This window comes from Chamaea fasciata, unplaced genomic scaffold (genome assembly GCF_029207755.1).
Source record: "Chamaea fasciata isolate MVZ Bird 193981 ecotype frontalis unplaced genomic scaffold, bChaFas1.0.hap1 SCAF_1, whole genome shotgun sequence".
NCBI classification, from domain to species: domain Eukaryota; kingdom Metazoa; phylum Chordata; class Aves; order Passeriformes; family Sylviidae; genus Chamaea; species Chamaea fasciata.
In genome coordinates, this window is record NW_027094086.1 from 84628123 (window position 1) to 84653648 (window position 25526).

A 25526-nucleotide genomic window follows, 5' to 3' on the forward strand; every position below is an offset into this window, starting at 1 on the left:
ACTTAAATTCAGTTTTTTGTCCCCATCTGCTCAGTACCTTGAGGCCCTAATTGATTGAAACATTCATGGTTTCTTTCAAGTTTCAGTGTTCTAAGGGAGTTTAACGCTTTTCCAAACTCCCTTGGGGCTCTATGTATAGATATTGTTTCTCTCTGCTCATTTACATTAATCTTTCCAACTAGCTTGTCTATGTTCTTAATGAACATTATTCAAAAGAATCTGCAGTGAATTCACCTGCATCCTTCTTTTTAGGACACAGAGACCTTGAAATATCCCAGGAGCTTTTGCTGCAATTCCATTAGGCAACCATGTCACATGCCACATGTACTAGGACTTCTTCCTTTTACTATCTCCTCATGCATATCAAACTGTTTACTGGGACTTGTGTTGTCTCTCCCATTTTTAGGATGGAGAAAAATTGAAATTGATTCATAAGGAAACAGTGTCCCAGCAGTCGTTCCTTTAGTTGTGTCATCTCTTTAGGGATGAGTTACTGAGGCCTTCCTTGAGAATAAGGCCATGTAGAGTTGTTCTGAAATAATATGCTTGCATCCTCAGGTTTTCCAGCAGCAGAAAACACAGGAGGATGTGTGCCAGCTAAGCATTGGGATCATGCAGGTAACTTGAGCACTTTGAAGTACAAAATTGTCAACACAAATGAAGATCAAAACTGTGTGTGCTGTACCTTACCCACCTTCCAAAAGGTAGCTTAAGTTGATGACTGTGTTATTCCTCTGGTACACACTGGGATACTGAGAAATGTTTGACTTTAAAAGTAGGCAGAACTCACTAGCTCAATCTGGTGATGACAAATCCTCAGAGAGTGAGTAACATATTCAAGTATTTTGCTGAATGTGATTATTCAAGATTTTACTGACAATTGATATTTCCTGAGGTGATGCCATCTAACATCTATATACAACAGTGAGAGGAGAAATGCTGATTTTCAGCTGAGGATCTGGCTTTTAATTTTTGTAGCGGAAAACGGTGTCCTTTGTAACAAAATCTGATGTTTTTAAATTGATTTGAAATGAGGCAATAGCATTCTTTAGGTTTTTGAAATATTTTAATAGTCTCCTCAAATAAGAAATCATGAGCCAAAGCAAGAAAATAATTATAGTGAGGCTTCTGCAATTTTTACTTGGGATCCACTGTTCAGACTGAGCACATGAAAACTGTTAACCATGCTAATAATCAGCAGATTATCACTGCATCATTTTAGACATGCATCATGAAAATTACTTATCAGTATCAGGATTAAAAACTACTTTGTTTTCCTACAAGTAAACTATGATGCATGCAAAATATGCATTCAGAAGTTGTAACTAAATGTTACTGTATTTATGTAAGGTTTAAGACAAAACAAGGTGATAATGATTGCTCTGCTTTTTTGAGTGTAGTAAAAGTGAATTTCAGACCTTTTTTTAGTTCTGGCAGAAAATTTAAATCTTGCTTTATTATTTCCTAGGGCTTTATAGATTGTTTGGAACAGCTGAGCACCAAACCTGATGGTGACATAGATACATCGCAGTAAGTAAAAACGAGTAAGATTTATGTGTAGTATTCTGGAATTGTGTGTGCAAGTCTTATATTTCTGTGGGGGTGTGGTTTTATCCCTTCTGTATTTCATATTTCTTGTGAGTACTTTTGTCTTTGAATAGTGATGCTTTGAAATAAGAGCAGGTACTTTTTATGTCAGAAGGTTGTGTGGCATCATGTAATAAGGATCGTACAGCATAATTAGTATTACATTACTTATACTGTTTTGTTCAGTGACCTGAGTTGCTGTTGAAGCAGATGTGTTGGTTTTGACATGACTTTACATGGAATCAGTTGTACTTGTCACTGTGTAACGTCCAGTCTTGGTGAAGCATCCCCTGCCTTTCTTTTCTTCCCTTCTATTTTTTTTACTTATTGTATTGGTATTTCTGCTCAATTCATGAAAGTTGTTTGTTCAATAAATGCTTATGAGCCACTTATTTTAGAGACCAAAGTAAGTCAGAGTAGCCTGAGCTTCCAAGAGTTACAAACATTTGTGAAAAGCCAGAGACTTGGCAAATACAGCAGTATGCATTGGAAAGGGCAAATTAACTCTGGTTTCAATGAAATGTCTTTTTCTCCATATTCAGATGACCATTGGCTGGATAGGTGTAAAAAAAGAATCTGTGGCAAAACAGAGAAATTAGAGAAAAAAAAAAAAAAAAGCTTTAGGAAGGAAAGGAAAGGTCTGTAGCTAGAATAGTACTATCAGACTCCCAAGCTCCTCCTGCAGGTTTTGTAGGCATCTTGGAAAAGCTGAGCAATGTGGGCTGCTTTGTTATCTGGTGTAAGGGGGGCTTGAAACAGGTTTGCATTTCATTCCTGTTGATTTGAATCCACCATGTATCAAATAATCAAAAGGACTATACTTTTGTGTATACTTACTTTTTAAACAATATTCCTAGTCTTTCAGTTGATGTTTCATCTCCAGATTTGTTTGGAAGCATTCATGAAGAATCGAGTCTTTCTTCAGTAAGTTTGGCTTCTATATCTAAAGGCTGATCTGAAAATACTTCTCAAAGATACAGGAATGTGTGGGTTTTTATTGTTGCAATATTGTAAATATTGTTTATTTTGTTGGTTTTTTTATAGAAAACAATTTTGTATTCCGTAGGCATTTCTCTTGTTACAAGCACTTGTTTTTATGGTTTCTATGTTATCATGTACCCTGTTGAGGTAATTCATGAAAGTGGTTTTTGAAAGTGGGTCCTCAGAAACTAAAATGGCATCACAGAAATCAGTGAAAATAGCACTGGTGTTAAGTCAGCTGTGGATTTGACTTTTGATTTATGCCCTTGTTTTAGATTAGAATCAGTCTGATTATTTAGTTACTTTTTAAAACCCACAAAGATACAGATATTTAGTAATACAGTTTCCCCCAGAAAATTTACTGAGAATAAGTGTTGGTTATTTGTTTGGCTTGTTTGATTTGGGGTTTTTAGGAAGTTGGAAAAAGATTTTTAATATTCTTGACACGTTGGTTAATGTACTTCCTTCCATTTAGGCAGCTGATGAAAAAAAGTAGGTTTTACGTGCAAGAAGCCTACTAAGAACCTCTTGTGAAATTAATATTCCTTTGTACAGGTTTTAAATGTTGTCAGAAGCCCAGCTTTGCCTAATTTTCAAGAGCAATAAGCATTTCTGCTACAATAAAGAATCAGATTGCCAAATTGGGGCAAGTTTCTGAATTGTAGACTGTAATAATTAGTTCTTTCTATAATTTCATTCTTGCAAGGCATAGATTTGATATTAGTTGTTGACTTGTGGCTGAGGCTTCTTCCAATATGTCGTAGGTACAAACACTTTAAAAAAAAATCATCATTTTAGACAGTGTCTGGCTTCCACGGTTCCATGGTATCATTTCGTCTTGTAAATCACAAGACATTTTGTCTTCTCTCTCTTGAATGAGAACAGAGAAAGTGAGTGATTGGAGTAAGATTGGTCACTGTATTTTTTAAATTCTCATTTTTTGAATAGTCTGCATGCTGCCTGACTATAAATTAAAATAGAAAGCAACTCTTAGTCCTACTCATTGTATTACTGAAATACAAATCTGTCAGGAGTTCTGGGTCTGAAAACCAATACCATTTTTAATCAGATCAGTGCTGTTATAGTGACTTTGCTGTCAAATACTTTTATTTTCAAAATGTTTTCTCTGTTTTTTTTTTTAACTTGCATCTGAGCTAGAAAAATAGTTTGAAATTATAAGAAGGAGACGGGAAGAGGGAAGACCCAATCTGTTTAAATAGTAGTTCTGTCTTGTTTAGTTCTTTGTTTGGAAACTGTATCTCACTATATCAAGATTAAGGAAAGGCAATTGTGGTATCTCAACTCCAGAATGTATTTGACTCCCTTGTAGTTAAAAAAAAGTCATTGAAGAACAGATATAAGTCATAACCGCCTAGAATTTCTTCAAACTGCTGAAATTATATAATGTAGTTCAGAACCTTCTAGTATTTTGGAGTTGGTGAGTGTATTTGTTCAGTACCTGCTTCCCTTGTTTTAGCCAGCTTCATGGGAAAGTGAAGATGATCTTCAGTTGATTTTATGATGGTCATAATTCTTAGTATATTTATGATGGTCATAATTCTTAGTATACTTCTTGAAACAAAGTAAAATCCAGAAACAGCTTCCTGGAAAGCTGTCCAAACCTAATTTTTGTAAAGAAGCCTTAACCGCAGTTCTGAATTAGTCATAACTATTCCAATGAATGCCCTGGATCCTATAAGAAGCAGCGTCATGTTCAATCATCATACCTGATATTCATTCAGTTCTCAGTAGTTTATTGACAATAGTATTTGTATACCCTGCTTTATTCATGAGAGTGTTTATTATGCACAGAGACTTAGTAAAATACTCTATATACATTTGCAGTGTTGGTTATGCTGATACTTCTTATTTCAACTGTTCTGCTCTTTCTTCTCTTAATTTTCAGGAGCAGAGACTTTTAATTGCACTCAGTAACTGCCGTTACCTGGAACGTCATACCTTCCTAAATATAGCTGAACATTTTGAGAAACATGGCTTCCAAGGTGTTGATAAAATAACTCAAGTAAGTGAGAGCACTGGAATGAAGCATCATGGCTTGAAGATTTTTATTTGGTTTGCCTTCTGTGAAAAGTAGGTCCAAACATCCAAAAAGTATTCCTCGGTGAGCCTTCCACAAATGGCTGGGGCTCCAAGCATTAGTTGGAATCAATAACAACAACAACAAGGATATGGTTCAGTGTGTTCATACAGGGCTTAATTAGCTGATATAGAAAATGTGAGCACTTGTTCAGGACCTGTGTGTGCTTATCAGATTTCTTAGTAAAGCTGTTTAATGTCAGTGTGTTCTCTTAATGCAGAGAGTAAAAGATTGTTATCTCAGGAATATACTTGATAAATTATTTCATCTGGAAATCGCATTACTGATAGGTCTTGTTCGTAAACTAGTTCATGGTTTTTTTGTTGTGTTTTGGGGGGGTTTTTGTTGTTTTTTCTTTTTCAAAGAACGAAAATGTCAAAGTGGGTGGCAGTAGCTGTCTCATTTTCCTGCCTTTTTGTAAAGATTAATCATTTCTTATGAGAAATGTTGTGACTTAATCCTTAGGACCATAAAGCTAGTTTATTTACAGAAATATTTGTTGGTTGGAAGTAAAATGTTATCTTTTCCAGTACAGAGTACAGTATTTCACTCAAACTGATTGTTCAACTATGTAGTACATCCTTAGTCCCATTTTGCCTGAATGTTGCTTGAATTTCTACAGCCTAAGTAGTTTTGAATAGCATATGAAAGGGATTGCTATGATTTATATTGTTAGTAAAATATAGAAAATTACTCTGGAAATCGCCATTTTTTGCTACTGAAAGTTGATGTTGCTGAGTACAGTTGGCAGCAGCTAAGACATCTGTTATGTATGTGTTCAACACCCTGCCTTGCACAGCCACAAAGTTTGGTATGTTTATAAATGACCAAATTCAGATGTTTAAGTGGCAGATTGATTTCCAATCTGCGTTAACCCTTTGAAAACTCTGGTGCAATACTGCATGTATGGGACACGTCAATGGGGAATGTCAGCTGGGGGGATTTGGATAATTAGATAGTCATCATAAGTGGGAAATTTTTGAGCCCTTTATTAATTTTAAATGAGAATGGAAGCTCACAGTTGTTTAGAGGGGTGGGTTGATTGTTTCAGTTTTTTGTTATGTCACCTAAACTTCTGAAAGTTTTTAATTTCTTTCAATATTAGATTTAAAAGTTGTAATAAAGAATTGGTATTTTTTTAAAAGATTTGCTTGTATCTGAAAAGACTGAAACTAAATTATACTTTTAAATTCTGTCAGCTTTTTAAATTTAATTTTAAAGTGAATTTGGTAGTATGTTTTAGTAAAAAACTATCTGTTCTTGCACTGGGCTGTTTTGTTTTTTTTTAAAGTTGCCTTTGTTAGTAGGGAAAACATTATTATCTAATAGTCTGAAGTACAGAAATTATAAATGGTAGCCAAGAATATTTCCTTACATTCTATGTGGTTATTTTAAATTTTTTTCTTAGTGTGCCAAATACAAAATTACATAAAGCAGCCAAACATTACACTGTGTCTTTAGCATATGTTACCTTGGCACATGCTCATGATTCTTGTACTTCTCTGTGGAGATTCTTTAATTCAACTTATCATCAGTTTAGTCATTTAGGAAGTAGACAAAAAAAGATGTATCCCATAAAATTCATCCAGCTCATTAAGCGTCTGAATTAAAAATTGTTTCCACAGTTCTGATAATTTGATAACATCAAAGGGTAGAGGCTCAAAACGGCTTTAATGCAAGAATTGAAAACTGTAGTCACAGGGATGTTCATAGCAGAAAGACAACAATGTGAGAAATGTATATTTTTGTAAGCATTTAGCCCACCTGAGGAACAGGAAAATGGGTATACACAGTGGATGTTAAGGACTTCTGCTCTGCTTCCTTCCCCCAATCCTGGGCTCAAAATTACTTTCAGATCAGATTGTTCATTCTTTCTTGCAATCTTTCCACCAGCTGAAAAACCTGGTTACCACTATCTTAATCATGTATTGAACTTGAAACAGGTTGAAGAGAACTTGTATGAAACAAGAAAACCTGTATTGAATATGCAGATGACCTTTTGTACTGAATGGCTGCAAAAGTGGAAGGTGGAATTACTTAATTCTAAAACACTTTGGTGAGGAACATTGAAGCAGTTGTTTCACAGATTCTTTGAATGGGTGCATATTTGCAGGGACTTTGCAATCCAACTTACTTTTCCCACTAGTTCAGAGCTAAATAGGAATGGTCTAAGGGTTATTATTTTCCCTAAGCATAAGAAATTGAAGTGAAAAATGTCTTGAAACCTGTATAAGAGGAAAAAAGAGCAGGATTTCTGTACCTTTTTAAATGTGTTCTTTTTTTAAAAAAATAGGCAGTCAGATAGAAGGGAAAGAGGAAGAAAATAACCTTGATCTTCTTATAGAAAGCCTTTCCTTTGGGATAGAGATTCTTTTGTGACAAATCAAAGAAGGTTCGTCACCTAGAAAAGCAGGAAAGTTGTGGTGTGTCATGTTTCTGAGGACCAGCTTCACCATTCCAACTTTCCTAACATCAGCCTTGATCTCAATAACAACTGTTTTCCCTTACACTTGTGATCTCCTTCCTGAAAGATTCTCTGCTTCTGTTCCTGACTCAAATACTGCAGTTCCTTCTTCTCTTCATATAACAATGTAGGCATACCAGAGTAGAGCACAATTTAGAGATATCCCTCTTGTGAATAAGGTTCCACCCTTATTCTACAGTTTGCAGTATTAAATCCTTTGAAAGGAATGATAAGGAGTTTCTTTCTTTTTCTGAATTCCCAGTCTGATCTAGAGACCTGCTTTTAAAGCAGACCTCACTTTTAAACTCCTTTACTTCTTGAAATTATTATTCATATATACGTGTGTGTGTGTGTGTATGTATGTATGTGTGCCTTTTCCCCTAATTGTTGAGGAAAATGAACACTAGTTTAAAGGCTTTATTTTTGTGTTTCTTAAGCTCTTATTTATAAAGGTAAATACAATTCATCAGAAGTCAGATGAGATTTTGATCTTGATTTTCATTTCATTTTATTTACATTTGGCATCCATTACTATGTTTAGATACTGGTGTTCTACTTCAACGTTTTATGATACGTGTTGTGTTATAGAATCGTTGTGGAAGCTATAATTACAGGGAGAACCTATGTTTAATAAAAAAGCCTTGTATAAAATTTAGCGTTGTTCAGATACAGTGAACAAACTGTCCCTATCCCCTTAGCTTTCAGTGTGGCTAAATTCTGTGAATTTACAAAAAAATGCATGGAGAGCTGTTAAGAGTTCTGCAGATGTTAATGAGCTGCAGCTTCTGCTTCTGTTGTACAGAGATTTGTTGAAGTACAGAGGGGAAGTCCATAGGTTCAGTTTCAGAAGACAGAGACTTCTAAATAAATAATGTCATTTTTTAAATATAGTGAGAAACGTAAAATTAAAATTGATAAATCTAAAGTATTGTACAAAAATCTTCATGTTTAAGGATGGAAATTTTTATGGGTATATTTTAAAGCATTCACAAAATTCAGTTGTTTACTTTGCAAGATAAGGACCTCCTGACTTGCAAGGAAAAAAATTATGCCAGTAGACAGGTACTGAATGATCTGCCTGCTTAGGCATTCCTTGTATTTTTCATGAAAGTGTCTATTGCTGAATATAATCAGGGAAAAGATTATACTGGGTAGGATGGACAGATAATATGGAAGTTTTGAAGTTTTTATATACGTAATTATTAATTGAAATGTGTCAGTAATTGCTGCTATTTTCTGAAATTAAGGAAGACATGAGGAAATTTTTTGGATATGTGATTAAATTCTTTTAGTTGATGACTATTTACTATGTTCCTTTTCTTTCCCTTTTTTTGTTTAATTTTTTAGGTTAGTATGGAATCATTGAAAGAGCTGGATCAAAGACTGTTTGAAATGTACATTGAATTCAAGGCAGATCCAATAGTTGGGTCATTAGAGCCTGGCATTTATGCAGGATATTTTGATTGGAAAGATTGTCTCGTTCCAACAGGTAAATATCTGCTTATTAAACTCAAATGATTTTAACAGTGATTGATAGGAGCTAAAATATACTGTACAATTAAAAACTTTCTTCTAGTCTGTGTTTTTAACTTTTGACATGTTCTCATTATGAGTTCTTTCTCACAGACTTTACTTAATTCCTAAATCATTTTTCAAATACCCCCAAATGATTAAAGCTGCTTTCATTATTGATAATCTCTTTAATACTTGTTTTTTGTGATTATTTTGCTTCATTGCTTGTATATAATAGAAAGAATTATAAAAGCCATCTTTTCTATTTTCTTATGAAATTCATTGAGGTAGTTTGGGATATTTTCCAATAGAATCTGGCTACTTTGATAATAGATGTAATTACAGTTCTCAAAAGGTAAAATTATGAGAAAATGTATATTATAACATTCAGCAAAGAATGTTAGACCATTGAAGGGCAGGTATAAGGTGTTTAAAATGACTGAGATGTTAGTCATTATTTAGATGCTTTAATATCCTGTCTTTTGAGGGAGCATAGTGTATAAATTTGTCTGCCTTTTTGTTATTGCAGTAGTGAATACTGTACACACTTAGGTCCTTAGAACATGTAATTTGTCCTATGTAAAACTGATAGATTTAAATCACTTATCACATGACTGTCTGATTAATACCAAGTAGAAGTTAGTTGCAGTGACATAGTACATGGTATTTGGAAGGTGATCTTGTCCTAATCAATTTGTACATTCTTATTTCGACTTTCATGGAGTTGTATGTGGCAGACTTAGTAAAAATTCTGTGATATTTAAAAATTGGATATGGAAGTAATTACAAGAGGCACGCTCGTAATCTGTGAATCAAGATCTGCAGGTGCTTGTTTGCTCAAAAGCAGAAGGATCTTAGAGTTTATAACTTTAGACAAAAGTGTCTCTTCCATCTCTTGTTACTACTTTTGTGCTCAGAATATTCAGTGTCATACAACGTACTGCGGAAATAAGTTAGATACTCATCTTGCACATTCAAAAACGTGTCTGAATAATACATAACTTGTCATCATATTTGAAGTACGTTTTCACTTGGCACATTTGGATTCCCACCAACTAACCAAGACAAAGATATGTGTCAGCTTTTTACATGCTCATTTCTTGATCTAGTGCATTGTCATCTACTTACTAGGCTCACATTGCCTCTAGGGATAATTCTATAGTTTTTTCTTCGTTTAAAGGGAATATTGCATTTCTAATACAGGTGGGCCTTAGCCTTCTTGTTGTCCAATTTATTGCTGGTTGAATATACTTTCTCTGTAACTTTGTGGCAAAAATTAAAGTGAAGACAGTGAATACTGGAGACATCTCTTCAGGATTACATATCATAGTGTTGGCCAATTCAAAATGGTGGAAAAGTTGTTTGGCTTGGTTTGGTTTGGTTTGGTTTTTGTTAATCCTCAAGCTAAACATATTTAAAAGGAACATATAGATGCTTCTGCGCTTCCTCACCTTGGTGATTAACTATCTTTTTGATTAGTTAACCTCTGTCAGATGTACTCTGTTGACTACTGGTATAAAAGTACCATGATTTAACATCAACTAACAACTAAGCATCACAGAGTTGCTCTGTCACTCCTCTCCTCCCCTGGTGAAATGAGGTGAAAAAATCAGAAGAGTAATAGTAAAAAACACGTGTTGAAATAAGGACAGTTTAATAATTGAAATAAAATTATAATAACAAATTTTAATGAGAAGCAAAATACCAAAGAGATAAATAAACCACAAGGAGGAAGAAAGAAAAACAAGTGTTGCAAATGAAGAATAGTCACTCACCACTAAGTGACCGATGCCTAGCCCATCCCCATCCAGCTTTCCTCCTAGTTTATATACTGAGCATGACATCGCATGGTATGCAATATCCTTTGGCCAGTCAGGGAAAGCTGCCCAGCTGTGTCTCTTCGCAGATTCTCATGGATCCCCACCCACTCACTGTCAGGGCAGCATGAGAAACTGAAAATTCCTTGATTTAGTGTAAGCATGGCTCAGCAGCACCTGAGTTGTGGATGTGTTATCAACATTATTCTCATACTAAATACAGTACTGTGCAAGCTACTAGGAAGAAGATCGACTCTGTCCCAGCCAAAACCCAGACAAAGAGTAGCTTTGAGGACCTTCAGTTTGTTTGATTGTAGCAATGATTCAATGACCCTGGAAATATTTGGTGCTCTGAAGTAGTAAGTGATTAATAGGTCGCCTCTCAGTGAAGGTAGAGGAACTTCATTATTGAAAAGGGCTGGGTGAATTGAAAAGGACTGGGACTCTTTGTGGGACAAATGAGAATCAGACTTATTCCAGTATTCAATCTAAAAAAGAAAAAAATTACCCAAAAGCCATATAATTGATTTTTTTCCATAAACTGCTGTTCACAAGCAACTTTAAATTGTACCCTAAGATTTTAGTTGAGAAAATCTACTCATACATAATCTAAACAATGCAGTTAATACTGGAGTAGACATGCTATCTTTTTTATTTTCCTCTTACAAAAACCCAAAACAAACAAAGCTCTATTGTTACACTTGATCTCCAACAGCATTGAAAAATACCTACTTTATTAAACTGAAATAGTGTACATATGACTGGGAGTGGGTCTAACTTGAGTCAAACACACTGTTCACTCAATGATTTGTTACAGTGACATATTAATTTAAGAAGAAATTGTATGTTGGAAATCATTATCTGTTTTCAGTAATCTCTATGTCTGCAAAATGTAAAGATTTGATTTCTTTCATTTGCCTGGTTTGGGTCTTGACTTTCATAACTTTAATTTTAAAAAACAGAAAAAAAAAAAAAAGTGGCAGGGCAAACTAATTAGGCCTCAGTTGTGTTCCTGAGTGGTGCTACCAGTGATGTGTAGTGTTGTATCCTTACTGGGTGATTGCCAGGACATGAGAGTTTGGCATAAAGGTTTTTTTTAATGTGCTGTTTCTGCATTAGCTTTCAAATAGTACCAATGATAATAACAAAAAGGCCAATTTTGACAAGAACAGTTCTTTTTCTGAAGGGAAAGAAGAGGTCAAAACATCAATTTACCCATATGTTTGAAAGATAAGGTAAAAGGCAAATAACTTCCCTGATTCAGTCTGAAACTTTCAAGCATCCCATCTGGCCATTGAAAATCAGACCAGAAATGGGGGCATGTTGATGCCATGATATGTCTTTTGCAAAGGACATTTTTGAAAATGTATGTATGAAAATACTCATGATTTGGTTCGGAACAAGATTAAGATTTTTCTGGTGGTGAATCTCCTGTCCAGTCCAGAGCTTCAAGACTACAGCTGTTTCTGAACAGTTCTCTGCAGAAGCCACCTGATCTGGACTATTGGAAGTCATGCTTTTGGGTAGATGGAATTATTCAGGAGGAGGATGCTAATGCTGAGATAGGAAATAATGTAACTGCAAGAAAGGGAGAGACTGGAACAAAAAGTTTGTGATGAAGATTGGTATCAAGCAAGGAATGGAGGTGGAGCAAGGTGGAAAACCAGGACTACATGAGCAAGTTAAAAACATACATTAGGGTAGAATTTAGAAATGAAATTAAATAGAATTAATCCATTTTTATTTAGAAATATAAATGGATTGCACGGGATTATTCAAACAAGAGACAGGCTTGAAGTGCAAATAAAAGGACTGAGAAATCTGATACTCACTAGACAAGTGATCTTACCAGAGGCTGCTGTGTAATTTAAGAAATCCCCTCAATCTTGCACTTTCATCCTCTAGGGATAACAACCTATTAATATTACTGATTACTGATTACTTTCTTTGCACAGCTTACAGAAGTTATGTATGAATTACTGTATACTTAGAGTATCACTACAGGTAGTGCTATGTTTAGGCAATACCATTGGGTAGCACAGCAATAGCCTAAATGTTTTGCCTTGACAGTGTTATAAACGTTGTTTCTTTTTGAGAATCAAGGCTTCAAAAGTCAAGGTCTACATAATTAGCAAAATGAATCTAATCCACATAAATTTCCTGTACAGAAATTTCATATATTTATTGCCAGTATTGTTGTTGAGCTGTGTAGACCAACGCAGTAAGACAATTTTCTGTTTTCCAGTCTGGTTTTTTGTTTGCTTTCTTTTCCATATCAGTAAAAATTATGCACAAAGAAAAACTACACAAATGCAATAATTTATAATTCCATCTTTAAAATTTTTTTCCCATGCGAGTACACTTGACTTGCTTCATAAAATGACAGCTGATTTGGAAATACAACTGTTTTTTATATTAAGTGAAACTGATACAAGCAAAAATCTATCCTGAGCTGTTACAGTATTTGAGAAGTGAGTGAAGCATAATCTGTATGGGGAAAAGAGGTGCAGGTAGGTTTCTGTCCACAGAGTTTACTATGTCATGTAAATAACTCTCTTAAGCACTTTTGTCTTTATCTGTAAAACGCCTTCTTTGAATACTGTCAGCTTCAACATTTATGGTTAATTTGACTAGCTAAAGTCTTGTAAATTATAAAACATTCAGAAAAATCTTATCCAGAAACCTTGCCACTATTTGTCATTGGCAGCCCTGCAGGCATCTGGCTGTAAAGTACTGGGGACAGCAATTTCTTGCATCATAAAATTCATAGGAAAATACAAGAATGAGAAGAACTGTATTAAATCAACAGTTCTGAAGAAGAATTTGGAATAAAATTAAGATGCCTGCCTTTTCAGCAAGCTTTGAAAAATGTATACTATTCAAGTATGGTACCCTGTTTCTGTCAGTGTGGAAGAAGCTTATACCTTGCTCATTTAGGCAATTGTCCTGTAATTATCAGATGTTTCCTTATACATATGCTTTTTGTTACAGTTTTAAATATAAAAAAGGATAAATTGTTTGCATGGGGCAAATTTTCATTTAGCTTATGTGCAAAAACTTTTACTGTTTAGTTTTTCAACATGCATGCGCTTTTCAGTACGAAGGATCTGAATGTCAGAGCTTGTGCACAAAGTGATTTTATGTTTGGCTCTTTATTTTGATCTAAGGTGTGACTGCTGGTGTTAGAAGGCACTTTTATTAACTTTATTAGATTTATTGTTAATAAATGACTCATTTAAGTTCTCACTTTAATTTCAATGTTGACTTCTGAGTCTTTACAAGACAGAGTTTAATTTTAACATGCAGCAGCAGTGAAATCTAGTTTAGTTCTTTTCTCTTGTTTGAAACATTGTTCCAATTTATTCCACATTATTAGCATAATTAAACGAGATGAAAGGAACAATAGGAAACATAGTTTTTAATCAGTTGCCAAGTATGTATTTAGATTATTTTTTGTGCATACTGGTCGGTTTGATAGTTTAACATACAAAGGAGGTTTTTTGTTCCTGTTCATACATCTCCTTTTTGGTAGTAAATTGTGTTTTGTTGTGGGTTTTTTAAGTTATGTCCTAGTCGTGTCACAAAATTAGGCAGCTTTTTTATTTCTACTTTTACATGATTTTTTAATATTAAAAAAATAATCTTTTTTGACTTGCAAGGCCATAGTCTTTTGGAGAGTGAATGTGGTGTTTGCTCTGAATTTGGATAGAAAAGATTTCTGTGCATTAATGTTTGTGTAATACAAGTATGTGGGCATTCGATCTTTTAGATTATTAATGTAAGCTTTTGCATGCAAATGTCCAATTACTTCTCATTTTCTGGTAAGTTTGATTATATTTAATTTGTTTACATATGCAACTACTGTATTAATTTTTGTAAGACTAGTATGTGAGGATTTGTTTACCAAAAAAAGGTTGATGTTTGTTTATTTTTTGAACTATTCAGATAATGGTGATCTCTCTTCATAACTTATTTTTTAAGTGCTGTCTGCTGTGCAGTCTAGCCAGCATTCACTCAGAGTTCACAAGCATACAGATTTTCAGCTGCTATTCTAACAATCTTTTTAAAATATGTATCTTCCGTGTTTCACTTGTGTTGTCAGGTGTTCGGGGGGTTGTAGTATTTAAAATTTCACATTGCTTTGAAAGTTTTAGGTGATTTTGCACTTTCAACTGAAAGGTGATTGTGGTTTTTAGGTATTCATTCTGCACTTGGCATGAATTGAATATAGTCAAGGTATATCTGAATTTCTTCTTCTTTGGTGTGTTAAGAAATCATTGTTTGAAACATTTCAAATATATGAAACGCCACTATCACAGTAAAAGATTAAGTGCGTCAGATCTGCTAAATCAGATTTTTTTATACTTGTCACATCTTTTATCTGTTATTTGTCTAATTTAATAATCTAATAAAAAACTTCTAATGGCAATAGCCTGATGAAAAGGTACTCAACAGTTAAAAATTAAATATCAAAAGGCATATTTAATTTGTAGTTACGCAGCGACATACTTGTCAACCCTAACTTTTCTTCTTTTGTTTAATTTGGGGCACTAGCACCCTGCTTACATGAAAGATGACAAGTGCATTTACATCTTAAAAACATTTGGATATAGTACAAATCATTTTCTTTTTCTTTCTTTTTTTTCTTTTTTTTTTTTTTTGTTAGAAATAAGCAATTACTTTTTTGACTGAAATGTGCAAAATAGTTTTGTTTGAAATCTCTGTAACCCTTTAGATTTCTCCTAACCGTTTAGAAGGATGGCTTCAGAATTATCTTATTTACATCAGGTAGATGATTTTGAACTCCAACAGTCCTCAAACTGTTGATGTCCTGTCTTTAGGAATTGTCTGCATTTTTGTCCTGTAGTAAGGCCAAATTCTGGTATTTTGATGCAGGGATATAATGTGCCATGTATGTGAACAGGGAGAAAACAATGTTTTGCAGGTCTGTTGCATTTATTGTTAAGGGAGAAAAGTCTTCTGTACTGGCAAATGAGGTTGCTAAAGGACTTGTCAGTTTGGGGGTTTTTGTTACAAAATGCTAGTAGTTTGTTTAAGACACCAGAGGATTCTTATATACAGCAGTCTTTAAAAAGTCCAGTTAAAATATGCTGGTTTTCATTCAAACTAGCTGCTCTTGCAACATACATTAGTAAATTGATTCTTTGTGCTTCTGGTAAGGAAATACCAAATATATAACAATCAAATTTGTATTAGGATGAGTTGAATTCATTCATCCTTAAATGACCCATTCAATCAGCAAGTGTAACAATCCATGCATTGAATGACTACAGTTCTAGCATTTGTTTTATTACACATGATTCTTCACAGAGCAGAATCATGTACTAAAATTGTTTAAGTCAGGGACCTTCATATTTTAGCCTTGCCATTTTTTGTAAAAAATTAATTTGCTGCCTGAAACGTAAGCACAAATTTCAATACATGTTTCAAAATACCTTCATTTGTGTAATTTCATTTTAACCTGAATTTTTTTTTCAATTTCACTTTGAGGCATTTAGGTTTCATTGTATTTCTCACTTCTGACAACACTGTATTGTTGTATTATATTTGTGTCTGAATTAAAAATATTTAGGATTATTCTAGCTGGTGAAATGGAATGAACATTGTCCTTGCAAAAGATGAGAACAGAAGAAGGCAATGGCCCTTCATCTTCCTGTAGTTTCTGCCAACATGTTACCTTTAATTTCTGACTATTATAGAAATCCCGTTAGAAACTGTCCTGGAGAGATACTGCATTTTCCAGTCCCTGCTTGCTACACACTGAGTTGCACTTGTATGCTGACTTTATTAGATATCTTCTTGTGCTTCTCCAACTTCTTGCATGCAAGATTTTCTGCTGCTAACTTTGATTCAAGTTTTTGTTGGCTGGTCTTGGCACCTCTAGACTCCGCATGTACAAGCATTCAGTAGAGTTTATCTGCATCTTATCTGGTTTATACCTTATGCTTCCTCTTGCTTTTCACTTGTCCTCCCTCACTCACAGTTCTGATTTATGGGATTTTCTGCTATTAACCCTACCTGTAGTTGTTTACTAGACTGCAATTCATCACTTTCCAGCTTCTGTTTGGCTTTACCTATCAAACTTCTTGCTAAGATACCTTGTGGCATTTCTGTCTATGTGTCTGTGTCTTGCTAAAGACTATTAAGCTCCATGAATTAAGCTCCAAAAACATTTTATCTTCGGTGTTTTTTCATTAAAAGTTGGGAAACCTGCATTCTTCTCAAACTATGAAATTAAGTGGTCAGCAAATTTGAAAACTGACTGTTTAAGCAAGGTGTATCTTAAAAAGGGAAATAATGTATTTGGGAAAAGGGTCTGTCCCATTTGAAAAGTTTGAAGACCTAAACCAGACTTCATTTATATTGCTTTAGTGATGGGAAGAGCATGAGGGCAAAATCCTTGTATATCTAAAATGAAGTCTTGCTGTGATTCCTTGGTCAGATAGAAGCTTAGTCTTGTAGCTTGAGAATTGTATCTGCTCATGCACCTGTTCTAACTGATGTTATGACAAGTCACTCTAATACCTGAAGGAGATTATATTTATTGCAACTTCAGAGGATTTGCTTATCAGGCATGTCTGACAACTCAGAAGTCTCTTCTGTTGTCTAGCCAGTTGTAGGAAGCTGTATGATACTTGTCATCAGTTCAGAATTTTCTTGTTTATAGTCAGCCTCTGTGAGGACATGTGTTAATGTCAACAACCTTTTGTTTTGTTTTGGTTTTGATTTTGTTACAAGGAGACCTAAATTTTTTAGCCCCTCAAGCATACTCTTTGAGAAACACTTAAGATCTTCTAATATAATTTAGTATTTTTATGATTGTCTTTGGTAATAGGATCTAATCCCTGCATTGCTCAAAGCAGAAAGCTAATTGGAGATTGGAATCAATGATAATGCATAGAGGAGAAAGGGCAAGCATTTTTCCCCTCTCTTACAGCACTTCTTATTTACAAGCATGAATGAGGGTATATCCACAGAAGTTTTGTACTGTCTCAACCCTTTCAATAAAAGAAAAGTCATAATAAATTGTGTCATCAACAAAACAATACTCCATGGTCTAACTTGTTGGCATAGTGAATGCTTTCATGTTTATGTTGCATTTGATCGGCACAAATGTTGTTTTATTTACTGAATTCTTTGGGTGCCCCAATGTTATGGAATGATGCTGGTAGCAGTTTTGGAGCACAAAACAGGTTGGGTTTGCAGGTTAGGTTAACTGAGCAGAAATGAATGGGTGGAAGTATGTGAGAGGAAGAACTCAATGGGGTTGGTTCAGATGGGTTTGGAAGCCTGAACTGAAGACTAGGGAGGTGAGGGTGGTATGAGAAGATCATAGGCCAAAAAGCTTAGAACTCCAAGTCAATAGTCACTGTTACTACTATTTGGTTTTATTTCATTACTAGTTGGATCATAAGCCAAAGTAAACTCAAACCTTGGCTGTGAATGAGGTGTTTGAGTAAGCTGTGTTAGACTGCTCCTTCAATTGTTACTCTTAGAAACCAGATTTTTTATTATCTTGGTAATGCTTAAGGTAGTTTCTGTGGCAGTCTTTAACAAACTGAGGTGTAATGAAACTAGTGGACTGAGTAAGTCACATGAAAAGTAAAATTACCTGTAATTCCAAACTGTGGTATCAGATCTGTTCTGGAGTTCCTAGTTAGGCTTTTTAGCCTGGATTTAATCTCTTCCTTCGAAGATTTATTTCCACAGGTGTGCTAATTGTAGACACTTTTTTCTTTCTCTCAGAATATGCAGTTGGGTAGTGTTAGCTGCTAAAAGATCTTGTGGCTGCTCTCTTGGACTGTTTCCAAGTCCCTCTGGCAATCTTTACCCAGATCATACTGGGTTCATTGTCACAATTTCAGAAGGCAGCATGCATGGGAGCAGTGTGAGATCAAGAAGCATTTACAAGTCACAGTTAGTATCTGTGAAACTTAGTTGTGTTGTTACATATTCATTGGTGAGTGTGGCTCTCATTTAAGGTTGATCTGTAGAAGAGGTTGGTTTGCTGTGTTTGTAGTGAAGCCATAGTCCTCTAGCTCAAATGATAAAGGATCAGAGATTTGTGTATGACATTTAGATGGAAAGTCCCAAGTTAAAACTTTGGTATTAGTCCAAATAAACTCAGCTCTAAAATTGCCAGAATTTTCTGTGCCTGGACCTGCCTGTGTAGTTCTTATAATTCACACTGTTGTGCTCAGAGAATAGTTTTGTCTTATTAACCTTTAGCATGTAGGTACTCACTAGAAACAATCCATAGCAGTGAGTGATTTCCCCTGATAAAAATGCTTAAGTGTCTTGTGGTGGAGATTCTTCAAGGGCCATATAAAATACAGCATTATACTACCTCCTGTGCAGATGCAGACAATCTTCTTAAAACATTTGAAATTTGCCCCAGACAGCTCAGCAGGGGAGGTCCAATAACCTTGATGCCCTTAGTGAATCCACTGGTCAGTTCACATTCTTGGTTATAGTTTGAAGTTTTGCCTAAGGGGTCTATGCATAAAACAATACTGATTTCAAGATGAAAGAGGAGTATTATTTTCTAAATCCTGAATGTGTGCAGTAGGTCAGGATGCTGTCAGTTTTAACATTTTAAAAACACTGGTGAAAATGCAATCTTCCAAAATGAACCTTGCCACTGGACAGACTTGCAGAGTCCTACTAGCACAGTGGGAAAACAGCTGTCTCCTCAGTACTTCATAACACTTTCTGCCCAAGGGTGTGTGCTTGTTTTTAAGTTAAAAATTCTAGTGTAACAAAAAACCTCAGCTTTCTATACAAAACTTCTATATAAAATTCAGCCTGGAGCATATTCTCTCAGTAGCCAAGTTATCAAGCCCTTGAACTCTTACTTCTTAAGTGGGAAAATATGATCAGCTTCTAACAGTACAGCAGATCCATTGTAGTAAAAAACATTTCATTAGCTTAAAATTTCTTTACACAACGAATAGCAATTTAAATTTAATGAAACACTTAAACTTTATTGATATGTGGATGAAATTAGTGTTGGGCTTGTTCAGCAGTTGAAGTAATTCAAAAATATTAAAAGTCTTTACTTTGAACTGTGAAAAATCTTAAGCTTTCCAGTTATTGTGGATCACTCCTCTGTCAAGATAGCTTCCAAATGTTGATTTTGGATTAAATAATTTTTAAGAATCTATTGTTCAGGGCATGCAGAAACATTCTTCATTTCAAATCCATTCCGTTTTCAAAATGCTGTAGGGATTCAATAGAGCTTGGAAGTGAAAAACCAGTGAAATCATAACATTGGAAGTCAGTGCAATTTCTCACCTTCACACTAATAAATAGGATTAATATGTGATCTCACCTTATACTGTATGTGTCTTACAACAATTTTCTCTCATTTTCTTCTTTTTTATAGCAGACTAGAAGACAGTAAGGTAGGGTGGGGGTTTTTTGTTTTGTTTGATTGTTGGGGCTTAGTTGGGTAGGTTTATTGTTGAAGTTTTGGTTGGTTTTCCTTTTCTGCAGTAACATCTCTAAAAGCTGCTGTTATCTGGTTCCAACTCACTGGTTATTTAAGCAGACAGATAAGTGAAGCTATACATAAAATTCAACTTAGGGCACTTTTTGCCATAAATTTAAGGTATACTTTTGTGAGTTACTATTCCTGATATGCTGATCTAAGTGCATTTGACTGCAGTACATGCTGCAGTTTTTAAATACATACATTGGTAGAAGTAAGGGCTGGCTGAAAGGCAAAATGGTGATTACCCCTTCAAGGCCAAGTTACCAAGTCTGTGGAAAACAAACCAAACAAACAACTAGATTTTACCATAGAAATCAAATTTGAGAATTTGGTGAAATGAAGCAGTGCACAACTTCCTACTATATTTTCCAAAGAATCCACTGAATCTGTAATCAAAGTCCCTTTCTTCAGTCAGTTTTTTCCCATGACTCGATACTTCCATCATGCCTTCTAAATACTGCTCCCTATTAGTGTTTGTAAGTTAATACAGTGACTTTGATTTGGTTGCCAATTTGCTGAATTTAGTTACTAAAGACAAATAAAAATTTAATGTACTTTCATATATTTCATGTACAATTGGTACACAAAGCAATTTGGAAGAAAGGATGTAAAAATATTAAGAACTGGTTCTGTGCTTTTTTCAGTGTGGTGACTGCTTGCATTTTTGAGTTAAGAACATTCACAGACCTTTGCAGAATCAGTTTACAAAAGTATTGGGGTTTTTATATTATGCATTGCTACCTGCTTGTTATCATTATACATTTGTATAATTCAATAGAAATAGCAACTTTCAAAAAAATCATCAATATTAGTAACAAAACATGCTGTAAAAAACATGAAAATTGTGCATGTTAGTGCTGCTCATAAGGTTTTTCTCAAAGCACCGCTTCTGAAGTTGCTCATATTAAAAAAAGTATTTTAAAAGGTCCATCCTGTACTTTCTCTTGCTAATTTTGCCTTTTCTTTTACTTACCCAAGTATATCTGTCATAAGTCACACTCATAAATGCAGGACATGTTTTACGGGTAATTAAATTTTTTTCAGTAACTTGAAGGTTAGAGAGATGCAGAGCAAAACTGGACACTAAAATTATTAGTGTCTGTATTGTTCTAAACACTTTATTTGTGAAATTAGTCTCTTTTGGATCAATTGACTTCAGTTTTCTCATTTCTTATAATAATAATATTTGAGTGACAACCAAAGTAAATTCATAAACATAGTATATCTCTAAGCGCATTCTTCATTTATGAAATTGCTGTCATTTTGCATTTGACAGGCTATTATTACAGTACCAGTGACTTCAGGAATTATGAGAAGAACACACAGTTTCCTGAGTGAGTCTGTGTTTTGAAAGGTTTTAATAATTTTCGGTTTTATAAAATCATGAAAGGACACCTTCAGGGTGCCTTAAAAATGATGTGTTTGAAAGAAATAAATGAATGTTCTTGCAGACTATGCTTGGTTTGTGTTAATGAAAGGAAATACTGCTTGAGATTTTTGGATTCAACTGTTCTCAGTTTTGATAGAGTTGTTGATTTTTAGTCTACCTTACAATTAAAGGAGTGACTGGCTTTTCCCATTGAATTGGTCATCCTGTATCTTTATGGGGTGAGTACGGCGACACTCTTTTATCTGTGGAACATCATTTTAAATTCTCATTCTTGTCATTGCAAAAATCTTCCTAAATGGGGACCTCTGGGGGCAGTCTGAAGGGGTTAGTTCGTGTTGCTGACTTTGACCCCCACTGACACTACTGTATGTGTGACTTCACTTCTGTAAAGTGAGAGAGGTCTGCGAGTGGCAAGGACCCCCACATGTGATGAGTTATCACACTCAGGCTTTTGGAAGCCTGTGTCAAAGTTGTCAAGGGGTACAACTGGGTTTTTTTCCTTAAGAGGCTCACTTGTGTAGAATTTGGAAAATAGGTGGCATAAAGGTTACAGTACTGGAAATTATATGAGTGCCAGGCTTCAGAGGTATGTAGGCACTAGTTTTACAAGATGATGATGCTCTTCATTTGTCTACCACCCACGAGCTGGTCTGTTTCTCAATTTTTATGTATTTTTCTTAAATCTAAAAAAAAAAAGGAAGGGAGCTTTTAAGCAGTAAAGCTGTTTATTGGTCAGCATAATCAAACTTTATTTCATGAAAAAAGTGTTGATGCACACAGCTGTTTGAAAATATGTCCAATACATAGCAAATATTTATATACACTTTGTGGTATGTTCCCTCTTATGTGCAGTATTGTGTCAGTGTTTCTTTTGCCTGCAGATTTTGGAAACTTAAGAAGTTTCTGTGACTAGGAAAGGGCCATTAAGTTTCCGCTCTGCTACATTTCCTGGATACACACAGAAGAATCACAGTCCTGTCTTAACAAATTGCTAAAATCAGTAAGAACCTAGTCATAACAGGGACATGTGCCCTCTTTTCAGCACCTTACCTGTTGGCTATTGGTAGTCTTTGCTTTATCAAAAGAAAATCCTTTAGCATTAAAATTATTCTTATAGTGGAAATCTAGTGATACATAGATACATAATACATAAACTTAGATACAAAATGCTATAACTTTTGTATGCTGAAAATCAAGGGGGGGGCAGAGGGAAGAAATTAGTTTAAAAATTTCCTTCTGGAAAATGAAGCAGCAAATGGATTGCTGGTAGATAAAGTTCAGGTAATACTGAGTCATCCTTACATGTATTCATTTTCATGTCAAGAAGGAGGGTTTGTTATATCTGAGTGTCTCACACAAATTTCATTCTTCAGAATGAAGAAATTTTTTTTCCATTCAGGAAGAAAAATGTGTTTGGTTTAGATGTTATGTTTTAGTTGGGTGAAATGTCTTTTCTTGTAGTGCATTTTTTTTTTCTTCTTCCTCAAACGACCTTCTTTAGTATCTAATATTTTTAAATAATTTCTGCTGTTGGGTTTCCCCTTAAGTCAAACATATAGCCACTTTGATTCAACCACAACAAAATAAAAGTCTCAACATCCCCAAAGCTGTTAATGCTGAAGTAGAAATAGTAAGGTATTTTTAAAGTAAAGCTTAATCTATATAGCAGCACGCTGTTGGCTGTTAAGTGTTTGTATTCTTACTCTGACACCAGGTTGCTTTTATGGGTTACAGCCACACACTGGTGCTTGAACTTGTAAAGCACTGTAAAGGCTCTACCAGACCATGTTGTAACACTGCCAGACCATGTTGTTCTAACTTAAATGACAAGAAAAGGATACATTTCTGTGGGTCATGTATCTCAAGTACTGGGTTCACCTAAGGATCACCAATGCATTTCTTTACCAGTGGTGATTTGAGTGAGCTGATACCTGTGTATGCTCAGATGGAGAGCTATGAATGGCTATAACATCTGAAGTAGGTAATTTTTTACATTAGGGCATTGGAGTTTTTTGTTTAAGGGGTTTGGGGCTTTTTTGTTTGTTTTCTTTCACCATTTACATTCTTTGTTGCCTGATTAGTGGGTTGAAGTTTGGCTGATTCTTCAATAAGTTGAATAATTTGAAAGTCTTCATGGTTCAGTTCTAAGTATGATATGCTCATCTTTTGCTTCATGTCTGGATTGATAAAATGCCCTTTATGCTTTGTTACTGTGTTTGGAGGAAGACGTGAAAATAAATCCATCTCTTAACAAAATCCTTGCAAGAACATGCATACATATCAAATTGGCCTTCAGCTACCTGCTCTTCTTTTAAGTATTTGATGCTAACAAACACCTCTCCTTCCCAAGTGAGGCACTGTTGGCGTTGCATTTTCTCTTGTAGTTTTTCACAATTACAGATTTTGCTCCTTCTTAATAATAAAGGAAATTGTATTTTATCCCATCCCAGAAGCAGTGGAGTTTAATATCTGTAAGGAAAGCAGCAATACTGGGTAGACCTCTTCAACTGTCCCTCAGATCATTCTGTGGTTTGAATGGGGTAGCAGAAAGTTCAGAACAGCCTCAGCAGCTTCAGTTTTAAAGTTGTCTCAGTTTTGGGCTATGCAAGAAGGCACAGAACCAGTATTATTATCTTTGTGTTTTCCTCTTGTAGACTGAAGGTAATGCATAGACAAAGGTACTAATCGCAGTATTGGCAGTCTTTAGAGCTCCTGCTACTCCAAGGCAGCTGAAACACAGAAACTTTCAGGTTCTTTGAATGTCATCACATAATTTCTATTGATTGAATGAAAATAGTTCAAAAACTACAGGGAAAATAAGTCTGAAAAGCCTTCCTATTTAATATTTTTAGAAATTAGTTTTGTGGCTACTTATGTCAGGTCCTTCAAATGACATTCACTGTGTTAGATCAACACACTACCATGGCTGAAAATAAGTGCAAGGTGACTAATTCAAAGATGTAGCATTCTAGCCTTCAGATCTCAAAATATTTAGAAAGGTTCTGACTTTGTATGATCAGCCTCTTCCCTTGCTTCAGAACTGTTGTTTATAAAAGCACTTTGCCACATAGGTTACCAGTAATTTCTTCAATAAATTTCAATTATTGATAGCTATTTTTTAGGTCACTATTAGTTCTTGGGACTTTTTCTCAGATTCCTATGGCACTCTATATTTATAATTACCGTGAGCTATGTAGACAAGAATTTCAAGAAAACATTAATCTGATTCACGGCTTAATTAGTATGGAGCGAGTAAGAACAATAGATTTATCAAAACATTTTCAGTTTTACCGAGAAAAACCTGCTAATGAACTATTTATAGCACACTTGTATCTATTTTTATCAGTAGTCTAAGGACTGACTTAGGACAAATGGGTTAAAAAACAGGAAATGTGGTTAAATAAGTGGGTAATCTCTCCAGAGAGTTTCCAGTTTGCCTACACGTTCACATTTTCTTCTTAATGTACTTTCAAAACAACATTAAGTACAGTACCTTGAAATCCATCTCCGTTTAAAGGAGGGAATGTTTCCAGCAATAGCAGGAAGTGGCCTAGTGAGAAATTTCGCATTCTCGTTTAAATTGAAATGAGATTCTGGGGTCCCTGTTTTTAAGTGGGGTTTTCTGCTTTAACGACAATGGAGCAGTTGTGTGACTCATTTAACTTGGCTCAGGTGTATCGTATGGATCCATAAAACTCTGTGAATGCTGTAATTATGTCTTCCATTCTAGACTGGTATTAAATAATTACTTCACTCTGACTTACCTTTTTCTTATATGTGGTATTTATTTTTATGGTATTTGTGGTAGTATCTGTATTTATTTGTTAATACACTATGCACATATTTTAAAAAATATTTATAGTAATGTTTGAAGGCTGTAAAAATAGTGTTATTAATTAGACTGCATAAATCTTACTGTGAAGTAAGGAATTTACTGAACATGATAATGTTCATTTAATTCTCTAAGAGGTGATGTATGTATTTCTTTGGGCAAACAGAAGCAGTAAGTAAATGAAAGCCATTATTTGCACTGCTTTTTATTTGGTTTTTGACGGCTACTAATTATTAACTTTTTTTAAGTCAACTTGAAAAATATTAGTGAGTCAAAACGAGGAGGGATTATAATAAATAAACAAGGCCACTTAAATGGTGGTAAAGGTTGT

The 25526-nt window shown here is 34.7% G+C and overlaps 1 protein-coding gene across 3 annotated transcripts in view; it reads left to right on the forward strand.

The window, feature by feature from the left end:
• EXOC2 (exocyst complex component 2) overlaps positions 1-25526 on the forward strand; it is a 147950-nt gene that overhangs the window by 103319 nt on the left and 19105 nt on the right. For all 3 annotated transcript variants that reach the window (XM_066187219.1, XM_066187200.1, XM_066187210.1), the window contains exons 19-23: positions 559-618; positions 1469-1530; positions 2445-2511; positions 4475-4591; positions 8478-8619. In XM_066187219.1, the coding sequence (XP_066043316.1) occupies positions 559-618; positions 1469-1530; positions 2445-2511; positions 4475-4591; positions 8478-8619 (448 nt within the window). The remainder of the gene's footprint in view (positions 1-558; positions 619-1468; positions 1531-2444; positions 2512-4474; positions 4592-8477; positions 8620-25526) is intronic.